Raw genomic sequence first — 23,062 nt, forward strand, 5'->3', positions numbered from 1 at the left:
TAGATGTGTGACCCTGGGCAAGTCACTTATAATCCTGTTTGCCTCAGTTTCCTAATTTGTCAAATGAGCTGGAGAAGAAAATGGCAAACCACTCCAGTATCTTTGGCAAGAAAACCCCAAATGGGGTCACAAAGAGTTGGGAACGGCTGAAGAACAAAAAAGATTCTGTAATCATCTGACAAAAAAAGCTAACTTTAGGATGTAAAGTAAAAATATAGTGTGCAATTATGCCCTAGTCAGACACCAGCCTGCTCTGCCTTACATAGAACCTAGAATTAGCCAAAGCCCCTGGCCAGTGGGCTCACTTCCAAAGGCTAAAAAAAAAAGCATACATTAGTATAGGATTGGCTTAAGATAGCAAAACTCCAACTTCACATAATTCCTGTTGGCAAGTCATGAGCTTTACCCTTCCACAGAAATCATAAAATCATGGAATTCTGGATCTGGAAAGAATCTTAGACATCTGCTAAGTACAACACCGGCTTGTTTGTTTTGTTTTTTCTTGTTCAGGTAAGAGACTATTTCACAGACTCGAAGAATTAGAAGGAACCTCAGAGGTCACATAGTCCAACCCACACCTGAACAAGAATCTGTCTTATTACTTCTCTTTTATGATAATTAGCCATGCACTTTTTGCCCAAAAATATCCATTGAGGGAGAAGTCCCCTACCTCCATTCTGCTTCAAGATAGCTTTAATTAATCAGGAAGCATGTATTGTCTACTCTCAGGGCTCAATTTGCTTCCTTGCAAATTCTACCCATAATTCCTTATTCAGCTTACTAAGGCTAAACCAAGCAAATCTATTTACTCCCTCTTTCACGTGACAACCCTTCCAATACTTTAAGACAAGTAACAATACCCTCCTTAAATCTTTTCTTCTCCAAGTTAAATATCCCCAGTTCCTTCAAATGATTCTCACGCTTGCAGCCTTTAATCATACTGGTTGCCCTCCTCTAGACGGAATTCCAGAACATCATTCTTCTTCATTAAATACGGTACCCAGAACTGAAAATGATGTTGCAGATATAGTCTGACCCAGAGCAAGGTACAGTGTACTATTATCTCCCTGGTCTTGCACACTCTGACTCGCTTAATGTGACAAGCTTTCACTGTCTTTCTTTTTTTTTTTTTTAAGCAATCGGGGTTAAGTAACTTTCTCAAGGTTACACGGCCAGTTGTTTCTGGGTGTGGTGCTGAGTATCTGAGCCCAGATTTGATCCAGGTCATCCTGACACTGGAGCCGGTGCTCTTACTCACTGAGCCACCTAGCCGCCCCTAAGCAATTGGGGTTAAGTAACTTGCTCAAGGTTACACGGACAGGTGTTTCTGGGTGGGTGCTAAGTGTCTGAGCCCGGGATTCTATCTCCAGGTCTTCTCAACACTGGAGCCGGTGCTCTTACTTGCTGTGCTACCTGGCCGCCCCTTGCACTGTCTTTCTTGAATGCCATATTGCCATAACTGAGCTTGCAGTCATATTGAACTTGTGTTCCACCAAAACCCTAGATCTTTTTCAGATGAACTGCTTTCTTAGTCATGTCTATTACAACTTATACTTTTATACTTGAAAGTTTTAATCCATGTGTTAAAATGTTGCATTAAAAGTCATCTTGGGGGCAGCTGGGTAGCACAGTGAATAGAACACTGGCACTGGAGTCAGGAGGACCTGAATTCAAATCCAGCCTCAAACAAAAAAAAAAAAATTTTACTAGCTGTGTGACCTTGGGCAAGTCACTTAACCCTAGTTGCCCTGCTTCCCCCCTCCAAAAAGACCCCCCCCAAAGTCATCTTATTATATTTGTCCCCATTGGGGACATTCTAGTCTTTTTTAAAATATTGACTTATCTAATGTGATAGCTCTCTCACTGCAAATTCAATAAGCATGTCAGTTCTATATTTATCCAAGTCAATAATTTAAATGTTAAAACAGCACAAATCTCTTGGGAGCACATCACTAGAGACCATCTTTCCAAAGATAATTTGGATTGATAATTTCCTATTTTAATATAGAAGTAAAAATGATGTTATTTTTGGACATCTTTTTCCTCCTTTAAAAATAAGCTATGACTGGGGGCGGCTAGGTGGAGCAGTGAATAGAGTACCCGCCCTGGAGTCAAGAGGACCTGAGTTCAAATTCAGCCTCAGACATTTAACACTTACTAGCCATTTGACCTTGGGCAAGTCACTTAACCCCAATTGCCCTGCCTTCCCCCTTCCAAAAAGCAAAAAAAAGAAAGAAAGCTATAACATATCACATCCAAATTGACTGATGCAAATTCTAAAAACAATGGATACTTGATTATAAAAATATCTCAAAAATAGCACAGATGGCATGGATTAATCTTTTACTTAAATACATGAGGTAAAATCTATAGCATCATAACTACTGTTTTGTGGTTTGGCCATCAGGGGAAACATTTTTGGCATTTTTCACTCCAATAAAATACCGTTTTTACTGAGAATAGGTGACTTGCCAAAACATAAAGTAATTTATGTTCTCTTGTTACTACATGAAAGATAAGGTCAACTCTTGATTGACAGCATCCACAGAGATAATAGCCTCTTTTTTTCACTGTCACCATGTTACCAACTTTTTAAAGGTGTTTTTAGATAAAAACACAAAGCTTAGAAAAGAATGAATTTATGTCCACTAAGGATTTAATTTCATCCTAAAACAAACTAAAATACTGCTTGTACTCTAAAATGTGAGCCTTGTTCCTTTCCATACCTCCCAATGAAAATGCATACTAACTTTCAACTTGGAAGCCAATTAGACTTCTTGTGAGCCTAATTCAATTCAATTCAACTTAACAAATGGTTATTAAGCATCATTTACTCATAAGGAATTATGTAGGGGAATATTCTGGACATCTATCCCAAGCGGTCCACTGATAAAAAAAAATATCTGTTATACAGAACTAATTTACCTACATTAATTCATTTGAGAGCAATCTGAGAAATAGTTATTCCAGGTATTAGGAAACTAAGGCTCAGAAAGGAGAGGTGGCTTACCCATAGTCACATAGTTAGAAAGACTCAAGAGATGTGAATTCAACCCAACTCCAGGACTACCTCTCTCTACACTCTAAGACTCTGCTATTCCACCCAAAATAGACCATTGGCTTATAATACAATTAATATACTAGGTCACTTTGAGTGCAACTTCCTTCAACTGTAAATAAGCCAAAATGACGTACTTATCTAGCACTCAACCAAGGACCTAATATACTTCACATAGAGGGTATTATTAAATTTATTCTCACAAGCATCCTTTATTCTGTTCTAAAGACCTTTCCCTACTTCAGCATATATCATAGAGCATTAACATCTTAATAGCATTATGACTTAATGGGAAAAAACATTTCTGGACAGAAACTTCACAAATAAAATCTTGGCCTCAAAAGAATATGAGCTCCTTGAAAGCAAGGATTATTCCTTTCTTTGTCACATAGTAGGCTCTTAAAAAATGGTCAGTGATTGTTTGACCTAGATTCCTTTATTTCAAAATGGGGAGGGGGACAGTTTTTCTTTTACCCTTACTCAAATGATTAATCCTTAGTGAAAAAATGGTATAACAGTATTAATTACCTAAGCATACACTAGTACCTTTCAGCAAGACCCACTGGGTTGCCAAGTAGGCAATATATTTGCTGACCCATGAAAATTGCCACATTATCAAACATCAAATTTAAAAGCTAAGTTTCAGCTTGGAATTAATTTGTACATTAATATTTTCTTTTCCCCCTATTGATCCCACACATTAAAAAAAATATGCACATTGTTCCTTTTAACCTGGTATGGCAGTAATGTGAAGCACCACAGGTCTTTTAAAGGGTATTTCTCTAACAAGCCAACCAGGTATAAACAGGAGTTTTATATCCTTTGGTAAATTTTACTTAAGTATGGTGAGATTGAGAGAAGGAAAAACAGAGACAAATGCTGCATTTGTATAAGGTTTTATTCACCTCACTCTTAAAATACTGTACTGTTCGCATATGTCTCAATAAACGGGCTTCAAAGAGGAGTTATAGCAATGTAAAAATAGTTTCCCTGATTTCACATGCTCTTTAGTGCTCCCAGGCCTCAAAATGGCTTTTAAAATTATTTTTTCAGGCTCTTAGAGCTATGTACCCCAGGTTGTGATGGGATATATATTGCTCCACCCAGTTCCCTGGGGTGAGGCTGAAGTGAAGGGAAACTGAGACAGCTTGGCACCATCTCACTCCAAGAGAGGCCCAATTGGAAAGATTCATTTTCCTTGCCAGGGAGAGATGAATCCGATATATTAAAGGGTCAAGAGAGGATGGAGATGTTTAAATTAAAGAGATGATCACCCTCACCTTCTGAAAAAAAAATTTGATCAAATCTATTATTTCCTCATTATAAGAGAAAGAAACTGGGTTGGGAGGAATAGACTTTCTAGAATTATCCTGTTCTGACCCTCAAAGAATTCCAGCTAAATTCCCAACATGGCAAGTGGAATAGGATCTGAATCCATAATTAATATACCAGAACCAGTGCTTCATGACCATTAGCAAAACTTTTCTTTATCATCCAGGAATACACTACTATTAGTTTTGAATTTATATTGCGATATAACTCCAGCTCTTGCTGATATATCTCCCCCAGAGCACTAGAGAAACTTATGACTTTCCGACATTATCATCACAGAGTAAATTGATCCTTAATTCCTGCAATAAAATTTTAAATATTATTTTACAGGATCATATATTTAGAGTTGGAAGAGAGGTCTGAATTCGAATTCCTGAATTCTGACAAGGAAATGTATCTGGCCTAGAGAGATTAAGAGCCTTACCCAAGATCACAGAGATCAGAAACAGGATTTGAATTCAGATCTTCTTCCTCCAATACAGGATACAAGATTTAAGATATTTAGGGGCGGCTAGGTGACACAGTGAATAGAGCACTGGCCCTGGAGTCAAGAAGACCTGAGTTCAAATCTGACCTCAGACACTTAACACAAAAACTAGCCGTGAGACCTAGGGCTAGTCACTTAACCCCAATTGCCCTCCAAAAAGCAAAAAAAAAAAAAAAAAGACCAAGATTTAAACTTCAGCTTCATACAGTAAAAATTAAATTATACTTTAGTACACTGAAAAGTAGTTTCTAATATGACTATTGTTATTGGATACACAAAGTCAGTGCCAAAATTTGAATTTTGCTAGTAACATATATTTAGTCATCAATTCTAGAGGGGGAAAAAAAAACCCAAAACTTGGTGGTTGAATTGTTTCTAATTCTGTGACCCTATTTGGGGTTTTCTTGGCAAAAATACTGGAGCGGTTTGCTATTTTCTTCTCCAGCTCATTTTATAGATGAAGAAACCAAGGCAAATAGGGTCAAGTGACTTGCCTAGGGTCACAAAGCTAATAAGTATCTGAGACCAGATTTGAATTCAGGAAGATGAGTCTACCTGACTTCAGTCCAGCACTCTATCCATTGCCCCACCTAGCTGCCCTCCCCCAACCAAAACACGCCCACCCACACACCCAACCCACCCACCCCCCAACACACACACACATACACACACACCCCATAGAAGCACTGCTCTCATAATTATAAGAATTCTAAGTCTGTCACAACTAAGATTTCTATGAATATCTGCAGCAGGAAAGAGCAATTAAAGGTTAATTAACTGAATTTCTATTTACCTTTCTACTCTCCCAAGACAACTAGATAAGAAATTCTACCTTGATTAGAAAGCCTTCCAGAAAATTATCATATCATGTTTTCACCTTCACAGCAAGAAACTAGGCTAAACAAAACTCTTCAAGGGTTGTCCACCTACCTCATTAAAAGCAGAAGGCTTCAACTAAACAATTCTCAATCAAAAAAGACATATAGGAAGACTTACAAACTGATGTAAAGTGGAGTAAGCAGTACTAAGACAATATAAACGATAACTACAAAAATATACACGGATAGAAAAAAAAATCCAAAGCAAACACTGTGTACTTAGAAATACTAAGCTTGCCACAAAGAAAAGATACAAGACTATATGACCCTCCCTTCTTTGTAGAGGCAGGGTACTGTGAGCATGATCATAGCATATAATGTGAGACTTGGTCAATGTGTTAATTTCACTGAGCTGCCTTTTTTCTCCCTTCCTTCCTTTCCTTTTTTATTCTTTATTTAATAAATGATTCTCTGAATGGGGAAGAGGACAGAGCTTTGGGACTAAAAATGATATAAGAAATATCAATAATTTTATTTTTTTTAATGAAAGTACATGGAAGAAAAGAAGTAAGAGTTCAGAGGGGGGCACAATAAAAAAGTGAAATTTTGATACTGCCCTTTCAATTTACATATTTGAGTTTTAAAAATAAACTATATAAAATTTCATGGTATCATATTTAATCCACTTTTGTTCTTTGTATACTGGAATACTGATATTTAAGTTCATAATATTTTTTAAAATTCTAAAAAGGTGCCCAAAAAACACAGCTGATAAGTCAAGTAATTTCCAAGTTGGAAAGGACTTCAGTGGTGGGTTATATAGTCTAACCCATATTTCAAAAAGAATTCCTTTTTCAAAGCAAAAAAAGTAATCATTCAGGTGTTGCTTGAAAATTGCCAGTGAGGAGTAAAGAGAAGGGTTTCTGAGCTGTGTTCTTATTTGGCTCCTGTCTTTTAAAAACAAAATATGTCCCTAAAAAGAACAATGGTCTAACTTACATTCATCTTGCCAAACATTAATACCTCTGGGGATGGAGGTAGTCTTTCTAAGAGATTTGAATGAGTTGAGAGCCCTTCTATTAACACAAGTAGAAGTTTAGTTCAGAACTGTATCACCCTTCACCTAATTATTTCAATAGCCTCCTTGGTCTCTGCCTCAATTTCCTTATCACTTCAATCTGTCCTCCCCACTGCTCACAAAGTGATTTTCCTTAAGATCAGCCATGTTACTCTTCTTCTCCAATGGCTTTCTATTGCTCTTAGACTGAAATATAAACTCCTTAGTTTAACTCTTCAAGTCCTTTATCACCTTGCCCCAAACCATCTTTTCAACCTAATTTGGACATTACTTTCCCTCCTGAAATCTGTGATCCAGCTAAATTGTCCTTTTCTCTGTTCCTCACACAAAACACTCCACTTCTGTTTCTAGTGCCTTTACATGTGCTATCTGCAGTGTCTAGAATACATACCCTCCTTACCTCCATCTCACAGAATACCTCTTTTCCTTCAAGACTTAGTTCAAGAACCACTTCTAAAGAAGACTTTACTGGTCTCATCTTCTGGAGGCCTCCCTCTCAAACTATCTTGTATCACACTTTTGTCTTTATTTATATCTATATATACATATATGTAGATATATACATATAACATATAAAATGTATACATATACATATCTCTTGACTCCAAGACAGAATATAACCTCCTTACATTGTTTCATTCATTGTACTTTTATCCCCACTGCTTATCAGCCTAGTACATTCAGTCATCATTCAGTTGCTTCACAGTCATGTCTAATTCTTCACGACCCCATTTTCTTAGCCGATATTGGAGTGGTTTTTGATATGGCAAACCACTCATTTTATATATGAGGAAACTGATACAGAGTTAAGTGACTTGCCCAGGGTCACCCAACTACTAAGTGTCTGAGGCCTGATTTGAACTGAGGAAGAGGAGTCTTTGTGACTCCAGGCCCAGCACTCTATAAACTGTGCCACCTAGCTGCCTTGCCTAGTACATACTAGGTATTTAATATGCACTTGATTTATTGATTGAACTTTAAAATTCAGAAGAAACCTTGTTCTACAGAAACTGAATATCTCACTCTCCAACAGTGGTCTATCCAGCTCCTTAAAAAAGGAAGAAAAGAGGAAAACAATGACAGCAAAGGATTCAGAAAATAAGGCTAAGTGGCTGGCTTCCATCTCCAACCACAGGTTAATGCAGGTAAATATCCTGTTGGAAATTATGTTCACTGGTCAACTTTGTTGTTTTAAATTAAAGCATTTTTCAGTCATGTATGTCTCTTCAGGGTTTCATGGCAGTACTGGAGTAGGGTACCATTTTCTTCTCCAGCTCATTTTATAGATGAGAGAAATGAGGCAAACAGTTAAGTGACTTGCCCAGGGTCACACAGCTAGTAAGTGTCTGAAGTCAGTTTTGAACTCACAAAGGTTCAAATCCAGCTGGTCCAGAGCCTGCATTCTATCCACCTAGCTGCCCACTGGTCAACTTTGGGTACTTGTTAATTTTTCAATAACAGATTTCTTACAAATACATAGGGGAAACAAAAGTATTCCAAAATGGATTTTAAGGGAGAGATAAAAAAGAATGCAAAGAAAAAGATATGATCCCATGATCTAAGAGAAGCCTACTAAAAAGTGGTATGAGATTCTCAAAAATGGAATTTGGACAATGCTATCTAGATGTTACTGCATAAGGGGCTCTGAGATGCACTTACATCTACAAAAAGCACATGTTCAAAAAAGATGAAAGCAAGAGAAAAAAATGTGTATATCTATCTACACACACATATATAAACCACCCCTTAGGTGCTGCTTGTCCTTCATTTTCAAAGAGGACCAATGACATCATGGGGTGATGTCTTAACTTTATAGTGAGATTAGTTTTAAATGAAGTAGAGTTGCACAAAGTTGTCGGTCTCATTCTCCCTTTCAGAGTCATCAAAGTTTAGTGGCAAGAAAAAAAGTCAAAATGACAGGAATACAGTGGATTACCTTAGTGTCTTCGATGTCTGACCAAGTTCTAGACATTCCACAGTGCTACCATCATGGCCATTGGGACAACTTGTTCTCCTCTGCCCCTTCTGGGGAGTCTTCATGTGCTTGGGGTAAACATGCCCCTAACTCACTAATGGGTTTAAAGCCAATTGATTACCCTTAGTCTGGTTTAGATTATCTGCCCAGATGTTTTCACTAGGCTGTGCATGCTACAGCTTCTTGGAGCCACCACTTACTAGTGACCCCTTAATACACACTCACTCAGCATTCTACTCCATAAATGGACTTCCCCTCTTTCAGAAGATGCACAGATGTCCTTTAATAGCCTGTTGGTCATATTGTCAACGTTTGCACTGTGTGATAATGAAGTTCTTAATGGGCTGCTGAGCTAAAATTCTGTGGCCATGCTAAAAGGGTGACCCTTAGGGCTTGTCTGTTTAACTTCAACATTTGAGAACGAGTTGAATCTTTGTTCATGAGAGGAAAGGGCAGAGGGAGGCAGCTAGAACAAGCTTTATCCCAACCTGGTCCTTGTGTCCTACCTAAGCAAGCTTGTACCTGGGATGGGGCAGCCTCTTTTATGTTTTTTCCAACTAGGTTACAGATCAGCAACTTTGATATGGAGCAGTCCCAGCAACCTTTCAAATTTTCAGTTCATGAGGTCCTCCTGGGCCAGGAAGCAAGTGGCTTCAGTAGTAATCCAAGCGGTCTTTTGCAGTTGCAGTATCAGCAGCACCAGGAATGGGCTGGCACAAGGAAAGTATCAGAGAGAGGAACCATACAGAATTGAAGATCGAATTTGGATCGTAATTGGCACAGACTGTGCTCACTATAAGACGAAATGTGAAATGTCTAATTAGCAGCAAGAATAGATCAATTTTGAAAACTGTAGGACAATGTGTTTGATTTTGATCCCTAGAATTGTAGAGCACATGGTTAAAGACATTTTGTGATCACTTAGTAAAGGAAGTAATGATTACCAAAGACTAGTAGATTAATCAGTGTTGATTTCCACAACAATGAGATTTTGTCTTCCTCTATAAATGGAGGCTGCATATAGATTCTAAGACTTTTAAGATTTATGGTCAGGGGTACCTAGGTGGTATGGTGGCTAGAGCCCTGGCCCTAAAGTCACGAGGACCTGAGACTCAAGGCACTTGCTAGCTATCTGTGTAACCCTAGGCAAGTCATTTAAACCTAATTGACTTGGGTAGGTGGAAGAGAGCTCATTTAAAGAGTTATTTGAGCTTTGGTCACATTTATGATTACACAGCTATTAAAAACAGGAGGCAGGATTTGAACGCTGGTTTTTCTGACTTCAGGTTCAGCATCCTAACCACTAATAGAGTAATAAGATGGACCAGTGAAATGTCATAGACATAGTTTGGATTTCAGCAAAGCTAAGTGACAAATTTTGTGATAACTACCAGTATTTTTCATGGGGGTCTAGTATATGTACAGATCCCATCAGTCAGTATACAGAACAACAGGGAGCTACTTCTACCATTATGATGATGTATGAGGGGAAGTACATACAAGGATAGTCTATTCTGGTTGACCTACCACGTGGTTAGGAGGCTTTTTCCATTAGCTGACTAAACGAAACTGTATTCAAAAGTACCTGAGTCAGGTCCAGAAGGCTTTTGGCTATCTTCACCTCTGGGGTAAGAGATGATTCCACTTACCTCACAACATCAGATGAGAGACCATGGGGTAAGGGGAAGGAGTGGATATATGGCTGCCCTTCAGCAAGACCATATGGTTACACCCAAAATAGGACCTCAACCTTCTTTTGTTCCTGCTTTTCTGTTCTAGGCGAAGAGGGAGGAGACTCCAACCTTCAGAAGTTCAAAGGCTTAAACAAACCACACAAGTCTAGGAATCTAGGCCAGCGGTTATTGGCAGACCAGAATCAACATATGCAGAGTGACTTCTGGGACACCTGCCAAGCAGAGTCTAGAAGCACCACCATATACATGAACTTTGGTGGACTGAGGCTTTGTGAGGACTGAGATCAATTTCAAGCATAATCCCCACTTCCCACCCAGCCACAATAGACCAAAGTGGTATAAGGGTTATCATGACTCAAGTATTGAGGAAGACGCTACATTTGTTATCATAGCTTTTGTAATAGTTGCCTGATATTAAATGTTTAAATGGAACGAGGGTGCCAGTCACTGGGCTACTAAAAACAGGAGGAACAGAACCGATAGGGGCTTAGGACAATGGCAGGGAAAAGACTCCTCAGGATGCCTGAGAAACCCAAGATGTGGCCTTCCTGGTCCAGAGAGGGCCCAAACATAACACACTGCAAAGTCTACATACAGGGTTTACCAAGTCCTAGTGTAGTTCTAAGCTTTAATAACCTTTGATAGATTAAAACTACACTAAGTATATACAAAGTATACACAAAATACAGGGTTTCCCTAAAGTCTTAGTGCAGTACATGTGGTTTTCCCCAGTACAAAGTAAGATTCTTGAGGACAAGTACTTTCTTTTCTGCCTTTTGTAGTCTCAATACCTAGCAAATTTCCTGCCACATAGCAGGATCTCAATGCTTAATGAACTGAATTTATGAATACATGCCAAGTTTCTATTACTAAAATCTGTCACACACTACTTGTGTCCCTACTGCCCCTAGGATGAAATAGAAAGTCCTCAGTTTGGTATTTAAAACCCTCTAAAATCTGGTCCCTGCCTGCCTTTCCACTCAGCTCATTATGCACTGTTTCAGTTTGGCTGGCCTATGAGTGTTCTCCACATGTATTCTCCCGCCTCCCTCGTTTTGCAGATAGTTCGACATGTCTGGAATGTATTCCTTCTTCACCTTTCCTTGACCCTTCTCTATTGACCCTAGTTCCTAATCCCATCTCTTTTCACTTTTACTACCAAACTTTTTTAATCCCTTCAGTGCCTGAAGAATGGAAGGTTCACGTAAGAAACTTTTAAGATGGATGGAAGACCTTCAAAACCACATGAAGTCAGTGGTGTCACCACCCAGCCCCACAGACCATAGGCCTTATCCATAAATACTAGAAAGACTTTGATGTGTGTAGTGAATGCCATCTGAGCCAGGAAGAGGAAGACAGGGAGGAAATCGCTTTCATCTGCTCAGGAAGATCCTTTCAACTTAGTTGGGTTTATTTTGCTTTCTTTCAGGGAAGTGGCACATTTAGTTTTCTGAGCTTGGTGTTTCATTTACAAAAAGTGAAGAAGTTTAGGCAGAGGGAGCCTCTCCTGTCTTTGGGTGGGATCTAGAACCAATCTAGAACCAACTATTATGTAGAGGTAACCCTATATCCCTTTGGATACCTTCTCTGTGAGGGCCAGTAATCTTTTCCCCAAAAGGATGCCTTTCTACTTCCTCCTTAAGGGCTTAATCAACAACAGCTGGAACTTAACTGTATTTCCTCCAAATCAGACTCTAAAGGAAAGAGGCTACAAGATCATAAAGAAGCTGGTTGGTAGCACCCATTCTTCTACCTGCTTAATCCCAAACCCTTCTACTTCCCAAACTTTTCTATTACTGTTGAAAAAAACCACCATCCTCCCAAATCACCTAGATTCAAAACTTGGGTTTGAGCCCATCCTCATTTTTCACTTTCTAATTTGTTGTCAAGGTTTGTCGATTTTAGCTTAGTAACTTTTTTTTTTTGCTTTTTGGAGGGCAATTTGGGTTAAGTGACTTGGCCAAGGTCACACGGCTAGTTTTTGTGTTAAGTATCTGAGGCCATATTTGAACTCAGGTCCTCCTGACTCCAGGGCCGGTGCTCTACTCACTGCTCCCCCTACTTAGTAACTTTCAAATGGATCACCACCTCACCTGTGACACTGCCACCTACCTAGTGAAAGACCTCATAACTAGGCTATTGCCAATAGCCTGCTGGTTGGTCTTCCTGCCTCAATTCTCTCCCCACACCAATCCATTCTACACACTCAACAGTCAGTCATCTTCCTAAAGTGCCAGTCTCAGCCTCTCCCTCTTAACAAAATCAATTCTAATAGCTCCCTGTTACTTCACAATCAAATAGGAAACTCTGTTCAGCATTAAGTCCTTTATAACCTCACTCACACACACACCCACCATTTCTCTCAGGGCTTGGCATGTAGTAATCACTTCATAAATTCTTAATATTCCTGAAGCAGCTAGATGAGACAGTGGATACAGAACTGGGCCTAGAGTCAAGAAAACCCAAATTCAAATCCAGGCTCAGACAGCAACCACCTTCAAAGGGGTGCTATATGCTTATTCCCTTTCCCATCTTTCTCTTATCTTTTTCTGGGGCAGCTAGGTGGCTCAAATCTGGCCTCATATACTTAACACAAAAAACTAGCCATGTGATCTTAGGTAAGTCAACTCCAACTGTCCCGCCTACCCCCCTCAAAAAAAGTCTCTTATCTTTTCCCCTGATGAGATCTTTTACTCCTTTAAAGTTCCTTTTTGGTTATGTCTCAACCTGTTCATACCCACTGTTGGATTGTTTTACAGACATTTAACACAGGTAGAATACAGGAAGCTACACCAAGGAAGACAGCTTTCAGTGAACATTGATTCCTATCAGAGAAAAAGGGAGGAAGCCTAGTTGATATTGGTTCCATCAAACTAGGGACTCTAAGCGGCAAAAAAGGAGTGAATTCCAGGCATGGGGAACACATTAAACTTCTCTTCAATTTATAAGTGGTCAAAAGGATATGAACTGAGTTTTCAAAGAAATCCAAGCTAACAGGAAAAAATGCTCCAAATCATTAAATATAGACTCAAGCAACTGAGGTTCCACTTCAGCATCAATTATCAAGACTTTCAAAACTGAGAGATGAGGGGCTACACAAGAACAAAAGGCATTACCAGTGGAGCTCTAAAGTGGTACACCCATTCTAAAAAAGCAACACATCTGACCCAAAAGTTACCTGTATGCACCATTCAGCCCAGCAATCACTATTAAACATACAACCCAGCCAGACACAACACAAATATTTACCAGCTTTCTGTAGTAAGAACTGGTATGGGGGAGTGTCACCATCAGGGCAATTTATTATAGAAACAATCCTGAGACTTTTCACTGAAATGACCAATCCTAGCTCCAAGGTCTTATGATAAAACATGCTATGCATCTCCAGAGGTAGTCAGGAATGTTATGTATAACATAAAAATTGTTTTGATTTTTTTTTCCACTAAAAGGAGGAATGAGGAGTAGGAGGCAGGTAGGACAGAAACTTATTTAAAAAGCATGAAAATGGGAGTCATATTACATGAACAGCAAAACCAACAGAAACTACACCAAGGCATATGGTTCAGTCATTACAGTTATGTCCAATTCCTTTTGACCCCATTCAGGTTTTTGGGCAAAGACACTGGAATGGTTTGCAATTTCCTTCTCCAGGTCATTGACAGATTAGAAAACTGAAGCAAATAGGATCAAGTGATTTGCCAGTGTCTGAAACCAGATTTGAATTCAGATTTATCTTCTTGACTCCAGGACTAATTCAGACCACCTTGTTGCCCCTGTAGCAAGATTATAAGCCAGAAAATCAGCTTAGTCTAGTTGCCAAAGGGCTTCAACAGATATTTGTAATTTATACTCAAGGTGATAGGTACCACTCACTAGAGTTTATAATGCATGGACATAGGGAAATATTTAACAGACATGTTGCTTTGGGAGAGACTGGCAGAATTCTGTAAAGATGTCATATAGGAGGTAGCACCTGAGCTTAACTTTAAAGGGAGCTAGGGACTCCAGAAAGCAAGAACATTCCAGTCATGTTCAAAAAAATGCAGGTAGAATGCTGTATAAAGAACACAACTTAAATGTTGTAGGTCAAGTAATATGTAATCAGTTTAGATGGGATTAGTCAGACCATGAATTCTAGGAATTATTTCATCACAATTAATGCTCTTTGACAGGAGAATGAGTTATTGTGCAAGAATGATTAGGAAGGATATTAAGAGGCCAAGAATTCCATTATGATACCAAATATTTAAGGGATAATGAAGATATGAACTAGGGCGGTAACCTGTGAAATGAATTTAAGTAACTTGATTGTAAAAAAATAAAAAATCAAAATCTGACAACTGTTCTGAGGGCCTATATTCTTAACAGTTGTCCTTAACAGGACAATGATATTTTGCCAGACTTGAGTTCTCTAGAAACACTTGGTTCTTCAGATCCAATACTGGAAGGACCTAATAGGCTGGTAAAATACTATTTCTTAAACAAAACTGTTTCCCATTCACCATTACATGAAGGCAGGAGGTAAATCTCCTTTATTTAGGATGCAGAAAACAAGTTTGAATGTTGGCACCTTTCATCATCCCTCATTTGGTGCAGCCTTCTTTCCCAACTTCAAAGCCTTGGCTGAATCTTATTGATTTGGGTTGGGCTTTTCCTAAGGAATTTAATCAGAACTTATCTTGTGACTTTTAGGACACATTTCTTTACCACCCTATCTGATGTTAGGCTAGTTAAGGGTCAAATGTTCTAATATAAACCTAAGAAAGCTACTTTAACCAATAGGCTAAGTACTACACTAACCCACTGCTACCTGAAGAATTTAGCATGAGTTGGAGAAACAGAAAAAGATCATTCCGCACCATTAAGGACTTGCCATCTTCAAACTGGGACACACAAGGATGCTAAGTGGTGCTCCAGAGCTTTTGGTGATGGACCCCCTTTGCATAAATTACCTTTACTTACATTTACAGGTTTATAAAGCTTCCTCCCTCATAAACCTGCTGATATAAAAATCCCTAATCCATATGAAACACAATCTTGAGTTATTTAATTTGTCCACATCTATTATTAGATTAAAATAGTTCTGTGTTCTTGCAACTTTAAGACGTGGCAACTAAGATTTAATAAATGTAAGAACACAAATTCTAAATCAAAGCATGTTTTTCCAATGTAGGTTCACTCGATCCTATTTTAATCTAGGTGAATGCAAATCCAAACTTACTAAGTCAAATAAATACTAGTGTCAGGCTATATCCCCAAACACCATTATAAGTAAACAAATCTCAGATTACTATTAGTGACAAGTTCTTTTCTTGCTCATGCTCAAAATTCTCCCTAAAAAAAAGCAATTGCTTTTAGGCAAAATCAAATATGTATTATCAAAAATAACAGTTAAAACAACAAATCAAATCAGACAAAGGCTTTTATTTATTTATTTCTTGCATTTAAAATATTCTTCGATGACATCTTTGGCCTGAGATTCCTTGCCATAGTCCTAAAAAAAATCAAGGAGCACTTTTAAATTATGAAAAGAATTTTTGAATTCACAATTCACAACACTAGCAAAAACAGAATTTCTTCAAGAATACACACACCTAAGGGTGTGGTAAAACAAGCAATATTTATTAAGAATTAACTGTATGTACAGAAGAAAAAACCCTTTCCAACTCTATTAACATCCCAAATCCGACTAGAATAAATCATAATGTAGCCATTCTCAGGGACCTCAAGGACCTTAGTCATTGAGGCTCGTACCATGGCTGTACTATTGCCAGCATTTTACTTCTGAAAAACACATTCAAGTAATCCAGATGTAACTGCACTGGCTTTCAAGATTTTTTTACATCCTTTTTTATCGATGATGCACTTAAAATTACATTTGAAAAGAAAAAATGTAGGTACAATATTTTTAAAAATCACTATGAAAACTTTCACCTCAAATAAAGGAGCTCAAGCAATTTTATGTAACTACTTTCCTTCTCACACTGTTAGAAATTAGAAAGTCTTATGTCAACTCCTTCCTCTGAACAAGAGGCAAGTCCTTTTTTAAGTTCAGTGGTCTAAAGCTATTGACTGAATAGAAGGTGAAAAATAAGATCAACTTACCTTAACAACAACGCAACTGCAGCCAACCACTTTACGGGGCTTTCCCTCTCTGTCAATTTTACAGAGGCCTACCCATTCACCCAACTTCTTGTTGTCATCAACCTGTTAAAAAAATACATGCTGAACATGGCACTATGGCTGGCACAAGAATAAGAAGGGTAGGTAGGTGCTGTACGCTCAGATATATTGGGTGACATGGCTGTTCTCTTCAACATTATCAGTAGAGGGAGCCAAGTTGTCATCATGTACAGCAGTTTCAAAAACACTTAAGTTCAACAAACTCTCCTGTCCCTTTAGTTTTATCATCTAACCACAGTAAACAGAAAAAAATAAGTAAAATGCAATCCTGCATTACAACAGCTTGCAAGAGTGTAAAGCAAAAGTCCAGGAAAGAAAATCCAGTTTTTAGATCAGTTTGTTTAGTAAGTACATAGAAGTAGCAAACTAACCATTTAAGGAAAAACACAAAATTAAAGAATTTGCTTCAAGTTGCCAACATATTTCATTCATGCACACAATTCTAATTTATCAGGGTCCTATTATGGTTGATAGAAACCAGCATTTAAAAATCTCACCTTGATCAAGTTGATTTGATGCTCAGCACACAGGGCCTCAACCAACTTTACATACATAGGTTCATCACAGTTGGAAGCAAGTACACAAAGATGGGCTTGGCGTCTAAAAGGCACACAAAAATTCTGGTTACAGTCTAGAAATTTTTCAAATAATTGTCACCCTTACATATACAGTATAGTTCAGTGTTGAAAGATTTTTTTAAAACACTGGCTACATTGGCAACAAACAGCATGATACTACCAATAAAATACCCAGCAAAATATAATATGCCAGGTTTCACTCCAGTCCTAAAACACATTGATTCAACATAAGTCTAAGTCTAGCATTTGTGCTTTTCTGACTAAATTTGAATTTTCTGCATTTTAGTTGTGACCAAAGAGCTCTAAAAGCTTATGGGCAATCAACAAAGCATGCATTCTTAATTAAAACTTTAGCCTGTCTCTCAGTTTTTGACTTGAATTAACATTAGGATCAACCAGCATATATAGAGGATTGTTACCTGTTGCTGGATCAGACATCGAATTAGAATCCATTTTAAAATTGTGCAGCAGCATTCCCAAGGTGCTAAGGTTGAAAGGGACTCATGACAGGCACTGCTGAAGAACATCCAGTCGATGTTTCCATTGGATTGAACTGCCCAAGTCTATACCAAAGTGAATTGAACTGACTTGAAATTCATCTGATTTAGAAAGCTTTCAAAATGTACAATTATCAAAACCAAATTAGGTAGTATTTAACACATGCAGTTACTTTGCCAAGGTAACTAGTCTAGAAAAAAATACTTTCAACTCTGACCATTAAGTGTATTTTAGTGGCTCTTGTCAAAGTGAGGAATATTTGATTACTTGTTCAGTTGTACAAACTATTAAAAAATCAAGGTAACAGTTATTTTGGTTTAAGTTCTCAAGTTCAAAATTGGGTTCCAGTCTAAAGAGCAAAAATTTATTTCTTATGTTGAGTTATTGTGAGTTCTTAAACTGTGGTCCATGAGCTTTTTGTAAACATTTCAATATGACTAATTTCATTTGTAATGCTACTTTATGTCCTTAAAATTTCTGAGAAAATAGGGCACATAGTAGCAGCCTGCCAAAGGGTTACATTACACAAAAAATGTTAAGAAGCACTTTTCTAAATTTTCTTTTCCCCCAGTTCAGAATAAAGAACTGAGCTAACTACAGGTTTGTCAGACTATTTTTTATCACTCATAAATGGAGTGAAGGGGTATCCGACAATCAAGTCATCATTCAAACACTGTAGAAGTAAAAAGCATAAGCATGAATTACTGGACGGAATTTTCATTCCTAGTTTACAAAACTTAAATATAAAAACAAATAAAAATCAAAATGATCACCATTACCCTCCAAAGAATGCTACCAAGCTCACAGTCAATTAGGATGACTATAATTCTGTACTATAGAAGGGTTGCTACTAAAATTCTACAAAATCTTGAGTCAGTAAGGACCTTTTTCTACAGTTGGAAAATTTGTCTAAATGTTTACTATATGGCCTCAAAGTCTATGGAACTGAAGTTTCCTAAAAATAACTCATTTAAAACAGAGAACATAAATTATTATTCAGTAGGACAAATCTACTTAAGGAATCTGTCTTGTATTCATTTTCAACACCTAAAAGGCTGGTTTAATACAAACTTGATTTTCTGTCCCCATTTGAAAACTGCAACGTAAATATCAGAAATATTCAGAGCTAGAAATCTCATGCTAATGACCAGATGACATACTTGATTTTAAGTGAGCACATCACAGAAAAATTAAGTCTTATGTATGAGAAAACTGTAAAATCCCAAGACCTACTTGTCCAAGGCTTTGGCAGCTTCACGAATTCCACGAGCTAGGCCATCGTGGATGAGTGCGGTCTTCAGCACTTCTTGTAGAGCGGTGTTAACGTCCATTACACCTCCAGCAGCAATGCTGTAATCAATTCAGAGTTATGATCAGAACACTGCTCATCTTACTCCATAGAGGCCTATGCATTCAATTTCACCCAAGGTTGCCCAACCACATGGTGGAAAGCGTCCCAACTTAGGGGTTAAGTAAGAGAGCAACCTGAAAGGTAACCCAGGCAAACAAACTGCGGCCAAAGAGGCGCCAAATCCCCAGGCCGAAATGTACACGTGGGCACCGCGGACGCGGCTCGGTCAACACCTCAGGAGTTTCATCACTTAAGGTTCACCCCTCCCCCCAAAGCCCGCACTCACCCTTCCTCGGCCATGGCAGCGGTTCACGGGTGAAGCTAAATCTTGAAAGCACTGAAATAGAAACACAAACATGTCAAGGAATAGTCCACGCCAGCTCTCTCCAACCACAGGAGCCCCAGCGCACGTAAGAATATAAGAATTTCACTTCCGAACGCGCGCAGCCGCCACCTACACTCACCCCGGGAGCCTCCGCCTCCCGCTCGACTCAGCGGCGACAGGGAAAGAGGGCCTTCCTCCCCGCCCGAAAGAATTTAAAGGGCTCAGGACCCCTTCAGGCGCATGCTCATTAGGCTCCTCGGAAAGAGGTGGCCATAGCACTGCCAGGACTCGAGATTTCTGTTTCCGGCGATCTTCGCAAAGTCTGTGGTCCGACGCGACCGTCAGGCACAGGCATGGACAGTCCAGGTCTGCTCTCCTGGACCCAGGATAGGGCCTGGAGATCGAGTCCTGGAGAAGGTGTGCGTGGGTGTTCTGATGTGCACGTGGGTTTTCTCCTTCTAATCCTGAGTATTTAGAACGCGTTCAAAGGTCCTCACCTTATATCCAGAGATACAAGATTCGTGTGGGCTCATTTTTTGCTCCCTTCTCTGACAGATCTTTGCAACTCATACGGTAGTAGGCAGGGCGCTGAGCCAGGGATCAGGTAGTTCAGTTCAGGCGTGGCCCCAGACACTAATTCTGTACTTCGGGCATCTCACGGAACCTCGGCTTTCCTCAGTTTCATCTATTGTACTATGGGGATAATCACAGCACCCACCCCCACCCACCCCCCTCAGGGTTGTGAGGCTCAAATAAGAAAATGATTGTAAGGCGCCTAGCACAGTGTAAAAGCACATAGTAAGTGCTATATAAATGTTTATAGCACATGGCGCTACATAAAAATGTGTATAGCATATGGCGCCGTGTAAATGTTAGCGATTGTTATTACTACCTTGCCAGAGTTGTTATGAGGATCCCATGAGATCATATTTGAAAAGCACCTGGCACGTAGTCGGCATTTAATAAATATTTGTTCTCCAGAGAAAGTCCGCCTGCCCTCATTTGGCGTAGTTTCTCATCTTCCAGAGGACTGGACACCTTGTTTTCTTGGCAGTGGAATGTCAAGTTCTCCCTTCCTCTCCTACAGCTTCAATATTTTTCTTAACTCAGCTAAATTTGAAAAAAAAAAATTAAAAATACCTCTCTCCAAAAAATGATAAAATTATTTTTTTTGCCAAAAAGAGGAAGGGAAAATGATTCATGTTAATCACGGGACAGCAAAAAGTACAACAGTTGTAAAACTGCTTGTTTTGTGGATGTAGTCTAGTGAATACAGTAAAAATTGTAATGTCATCCATTTTTATGGAAGTAAGTTGAAAGGCATTGTCTAGGTGAAAATCCCAAGTTATTATCTTTTCCCTTAGGAATTACCCTTCAATGGTATAGTGTTGGGGTGAGGAATGGAATTAGGGGATCCTTGAAAACTAACCACTCCAAGGGTAACATTGAATTTAACGATGGTAGAATCACTATTAACCCCAGAGAACAAAGCAGGAAAGAGAATATCCAAGTATAACTGTAAATACTCATAAGGGAAGGGGTGTTGACAAGCACCCATTTTATAATTCCTGACCAGGACAAGAACAGTGATACATAGGCTTTGTTTTATACATAAATAATCACATTTCTTATTTAAGGAGTTAAAATAACAGTAAATCAAGATTAATATCACAAGAGTGAGGTGTTCTTTTTTTCAAAGTGCTTTCACATCCATTCTCCTTCAAACATTCTTCCACTGTATAACAACTTGGGAGTGGATGAACACTTAAAAGCTGTATTGTCTTGAACTATCAGGTTTATAATTTTTTTTTTTAAAGCAATCGGGTTAAGTAACTTGCTCAAGGTTACACGACCAGGTGTTTCTGGGTGGGTGCGAAGTTTCTGAGCCCTGGATTTGATCTCCAGGTCTTCTCAACACTGGAGCCGGTGCTCTTACTCGCAGTGCTACCTGGACGCCCCCAGGTTTATAATTATTAACTGATGTTTTAGCAGTTGCCTATTGACCTAAAAATTACAGCAGGCAACAACTAGCACCCAGTGTGTTGAGAGTTTTGGCATGATTCAAGAAATTTGTTTGTTTGTTTTCCAAAGATACTAGGGGAACAGGAACCTGAGAAGGATCTTGAAGACATGAGAAGAAAGTTTCTTCATCTGTAAAATAAGGATTTAGCCTGTTATTTGAAGTCCCTTCAAGCTGTTATCGAAGCATATGATTCTAAAGGTGAGAATGTGAAAACTGTACATAGAGAGTTGTTTGAGGTACTGACCATAGGGTAATAGATATAGAACTGGAAAAGGCCTTGGGAGTCACTTGATTGAACCCACAAAATCTACAGATAAGGAATTCAAGTCCACAAAGATTAAATGACTTTCCTGAAGTCACACAATAAATAGGAAAGCCAGGATTTGAACCCAGTTTTGTTACAGTTATTATCTTTTAGAATATCTCTAGATCTACAATAATGTTTCATATTGGTTAGTGGTTTTTTGGTTGCTTTACTTTTCAGATTTCTTAATTTCTCTAGTTTCAGTTCCTGAATGGGAGCTTTGTTGTGGGGCTTTGTTCTGCCTCATAATACACTTTTGAGTGGGATGATCAGCTCTGCTTGGTCTCACCCAGGGTTACCTTGCGCTCCTGGGCTGAACCTTAATTTCTGGAGTTAGTCCCCATAGACCTTTGAGGTTCAGAATGCTGAATCTTCAGGGCGCTGTCCTATGTTCTGAGACAGATAGGGAGCTCCTCACCCCTGAGCCTATAATGTCCAGATCTACAGGTTACAGCTCCATTCTCTTTGCTACCTGTTGTACTTTCCAAAGACCTACCTGTGAGCTTTCCTGAACATACTGGGACTTTCTCAGGGGAGCCCTCTGCTCATGGTCTCCAGTCACAGAGCTTTGCAGGCTACATATGTCTCTGTCTACTATATTTGTTCTGGGATAATACTCTACATTGGCATCAAGGGCATGCTGGAGTCAGCTCATACTGGCTAAGAGCTGATTATTAAATTTTCATGATGAGCATTTACACCTCAGAAATCGACAGACACTACAAATCAGGGCTTTGCTGTTTTGTTGATTACCTAGACTTAAGAAAGTACTGAAAAAAAAATGAATAATGAAGATTAAACTTCTAAGTCTATCATATTTACAGGTTTTCCTCAGAGCTTGTTATTTTTTTTTTTTTAGCAATCGGGGTTAAGTAACTTGCTCAAGGTTACAGGGCCAGTTATTTCTGGGTGTGGTGCTAAGTATCTGAGCCCAGATTTGACCCCCACATCATCCCGACACTGAAGCCAATGCTCTTACTCAATGTTGCTACCTGGCCGCCCCCTGCAGAGCTGGTTATTAAACATTTATGAGCACACCCCTAACAGTTAGTCCTCTTTCCTATTTTTCTTAGTCTTTTGGCTGACCTCTTGTGCAGTTTTCTCATTGGATTTCTTGATCATTTTTGATGTGATGCAAACTTAAAATTTTTGCTGAAGTAGGTATGTTGGAGCTGAGCAGTTTGCCTCTAGTTAACAAAGCTGTCTAGTAAACATTTAATAAATGCTTGTTAATTGATCAGTTGATCTCAAATCTAAAGCCCACCTGCTATAGCTTTAAACTCAGGCTAATCCCTTTGCTCTTGGGTCACTTCTCTGTCTCTGTCTCTCTCTCTGTCTCTCTCTCTCTGTGTCTCTCT

At 38.8% G+C, this 23,062-nt stretch overlaps 2 protein-coding genes and 3 non-coding genes across 8 annotated transcripts in view; 1 reads left to right on the forward strand and 4 right to left on the reverse strand.

The window, feature by feature from the left end:
• Positions 1-15,846: 15,846 nt before the first annotated feature.
• RPS12 (ribosomal protein S12) lies at positions 15,847-19,598 on the reverse strand. The gene is made up of 6 exons (XM_069077361.1): positions 19,517-19,598; positions 19,339-19,389; positions 18,935-19,051; positions 17,123-17,225; positions 16,548-16,649; positions 15,847-15,936 (listed from the first exon to the last, which is right to left on the reverse strand). The coding sequence occupies exons 2-6, from the start codon at positions 19,350-19,352 to the stop codon at positions 15,874-15,876; spliced, it is 399 nt and encodes a 132-aa protein (XP_068933462.1). The 5' UTR covers positions 19,353-19,389; positions 19,517-19,598; the 3' UTR covers positions 15,847-15,873.
• Positions 16,145-16,270, reverse strand: LOC138153381 (small nucleolar RNA SNORA33). The gene has a single exon (XR_011166361.1). It is a non-coding gene; the product is annotated as a small nucleolar RNA SNORA33 (small nucleolar RNA).
• On the reverse strand, positions 16,716-16,799 carry LOC138153382 (small nucleolar RNA SNORD100). Its single transcript, XR_011166362.1, has one exon. It is a non-coding gene; the product is annotated as a small nucleolar RNA SNORD100 (small nucleolar RNA).
• Positions 18,302-18,373, reverse strand: LOC138153379 (small nucleolar RNA SNORD101). Its single transcript, XR_011166360.1, has one exon. It is a non-coding gene; the product is annotated as a small nucleolar RNA SNORD101 (small nucleolar RNA).
• Positions 19,599-19,721: 123 nt separating the features above from the next.
• SLC18B1 (solute carrier family 18 member B1) overlaps positions 19,722-23,062 on the forward strand; it is a 51,751-nt gene continuing 48,410 nt past the window's right edge. For 2 of the 4 annotated variants that reach the window (XM_069077357.1, XM_069077360.1), the window contains exons 1-2: positions 19,747-19,866; positions 21,469-21,598. The gene's annotated coding sequence lies outside the window, so the exon portion shown is untranslated. Of the gene's footprint in view, positions 19,867-21,468; positions 21,599-23,062 lie in introns of all 4 variants that reach the window. The other 2 variants (XM_069077359.1, XM_069077358.1) reach the window with 2 other exon arrangements.

Source organism: Petaurus breviceps, unplaced genomic scaffold, assembly GCF_028583685.1.
Source record: "Petaurus breviceps papuanus isolate PSGF00001 unplaced genomic scaffold, PetGlider_PUasm1.0 90977, whole genome shotgun sequence".
Taxonomy (NCBI): Eukaryota; Metazoa; Chordata; class Mammalia; order Diprotodontia; family Petauridae; genus Petaurus; species Petaurus breviceps.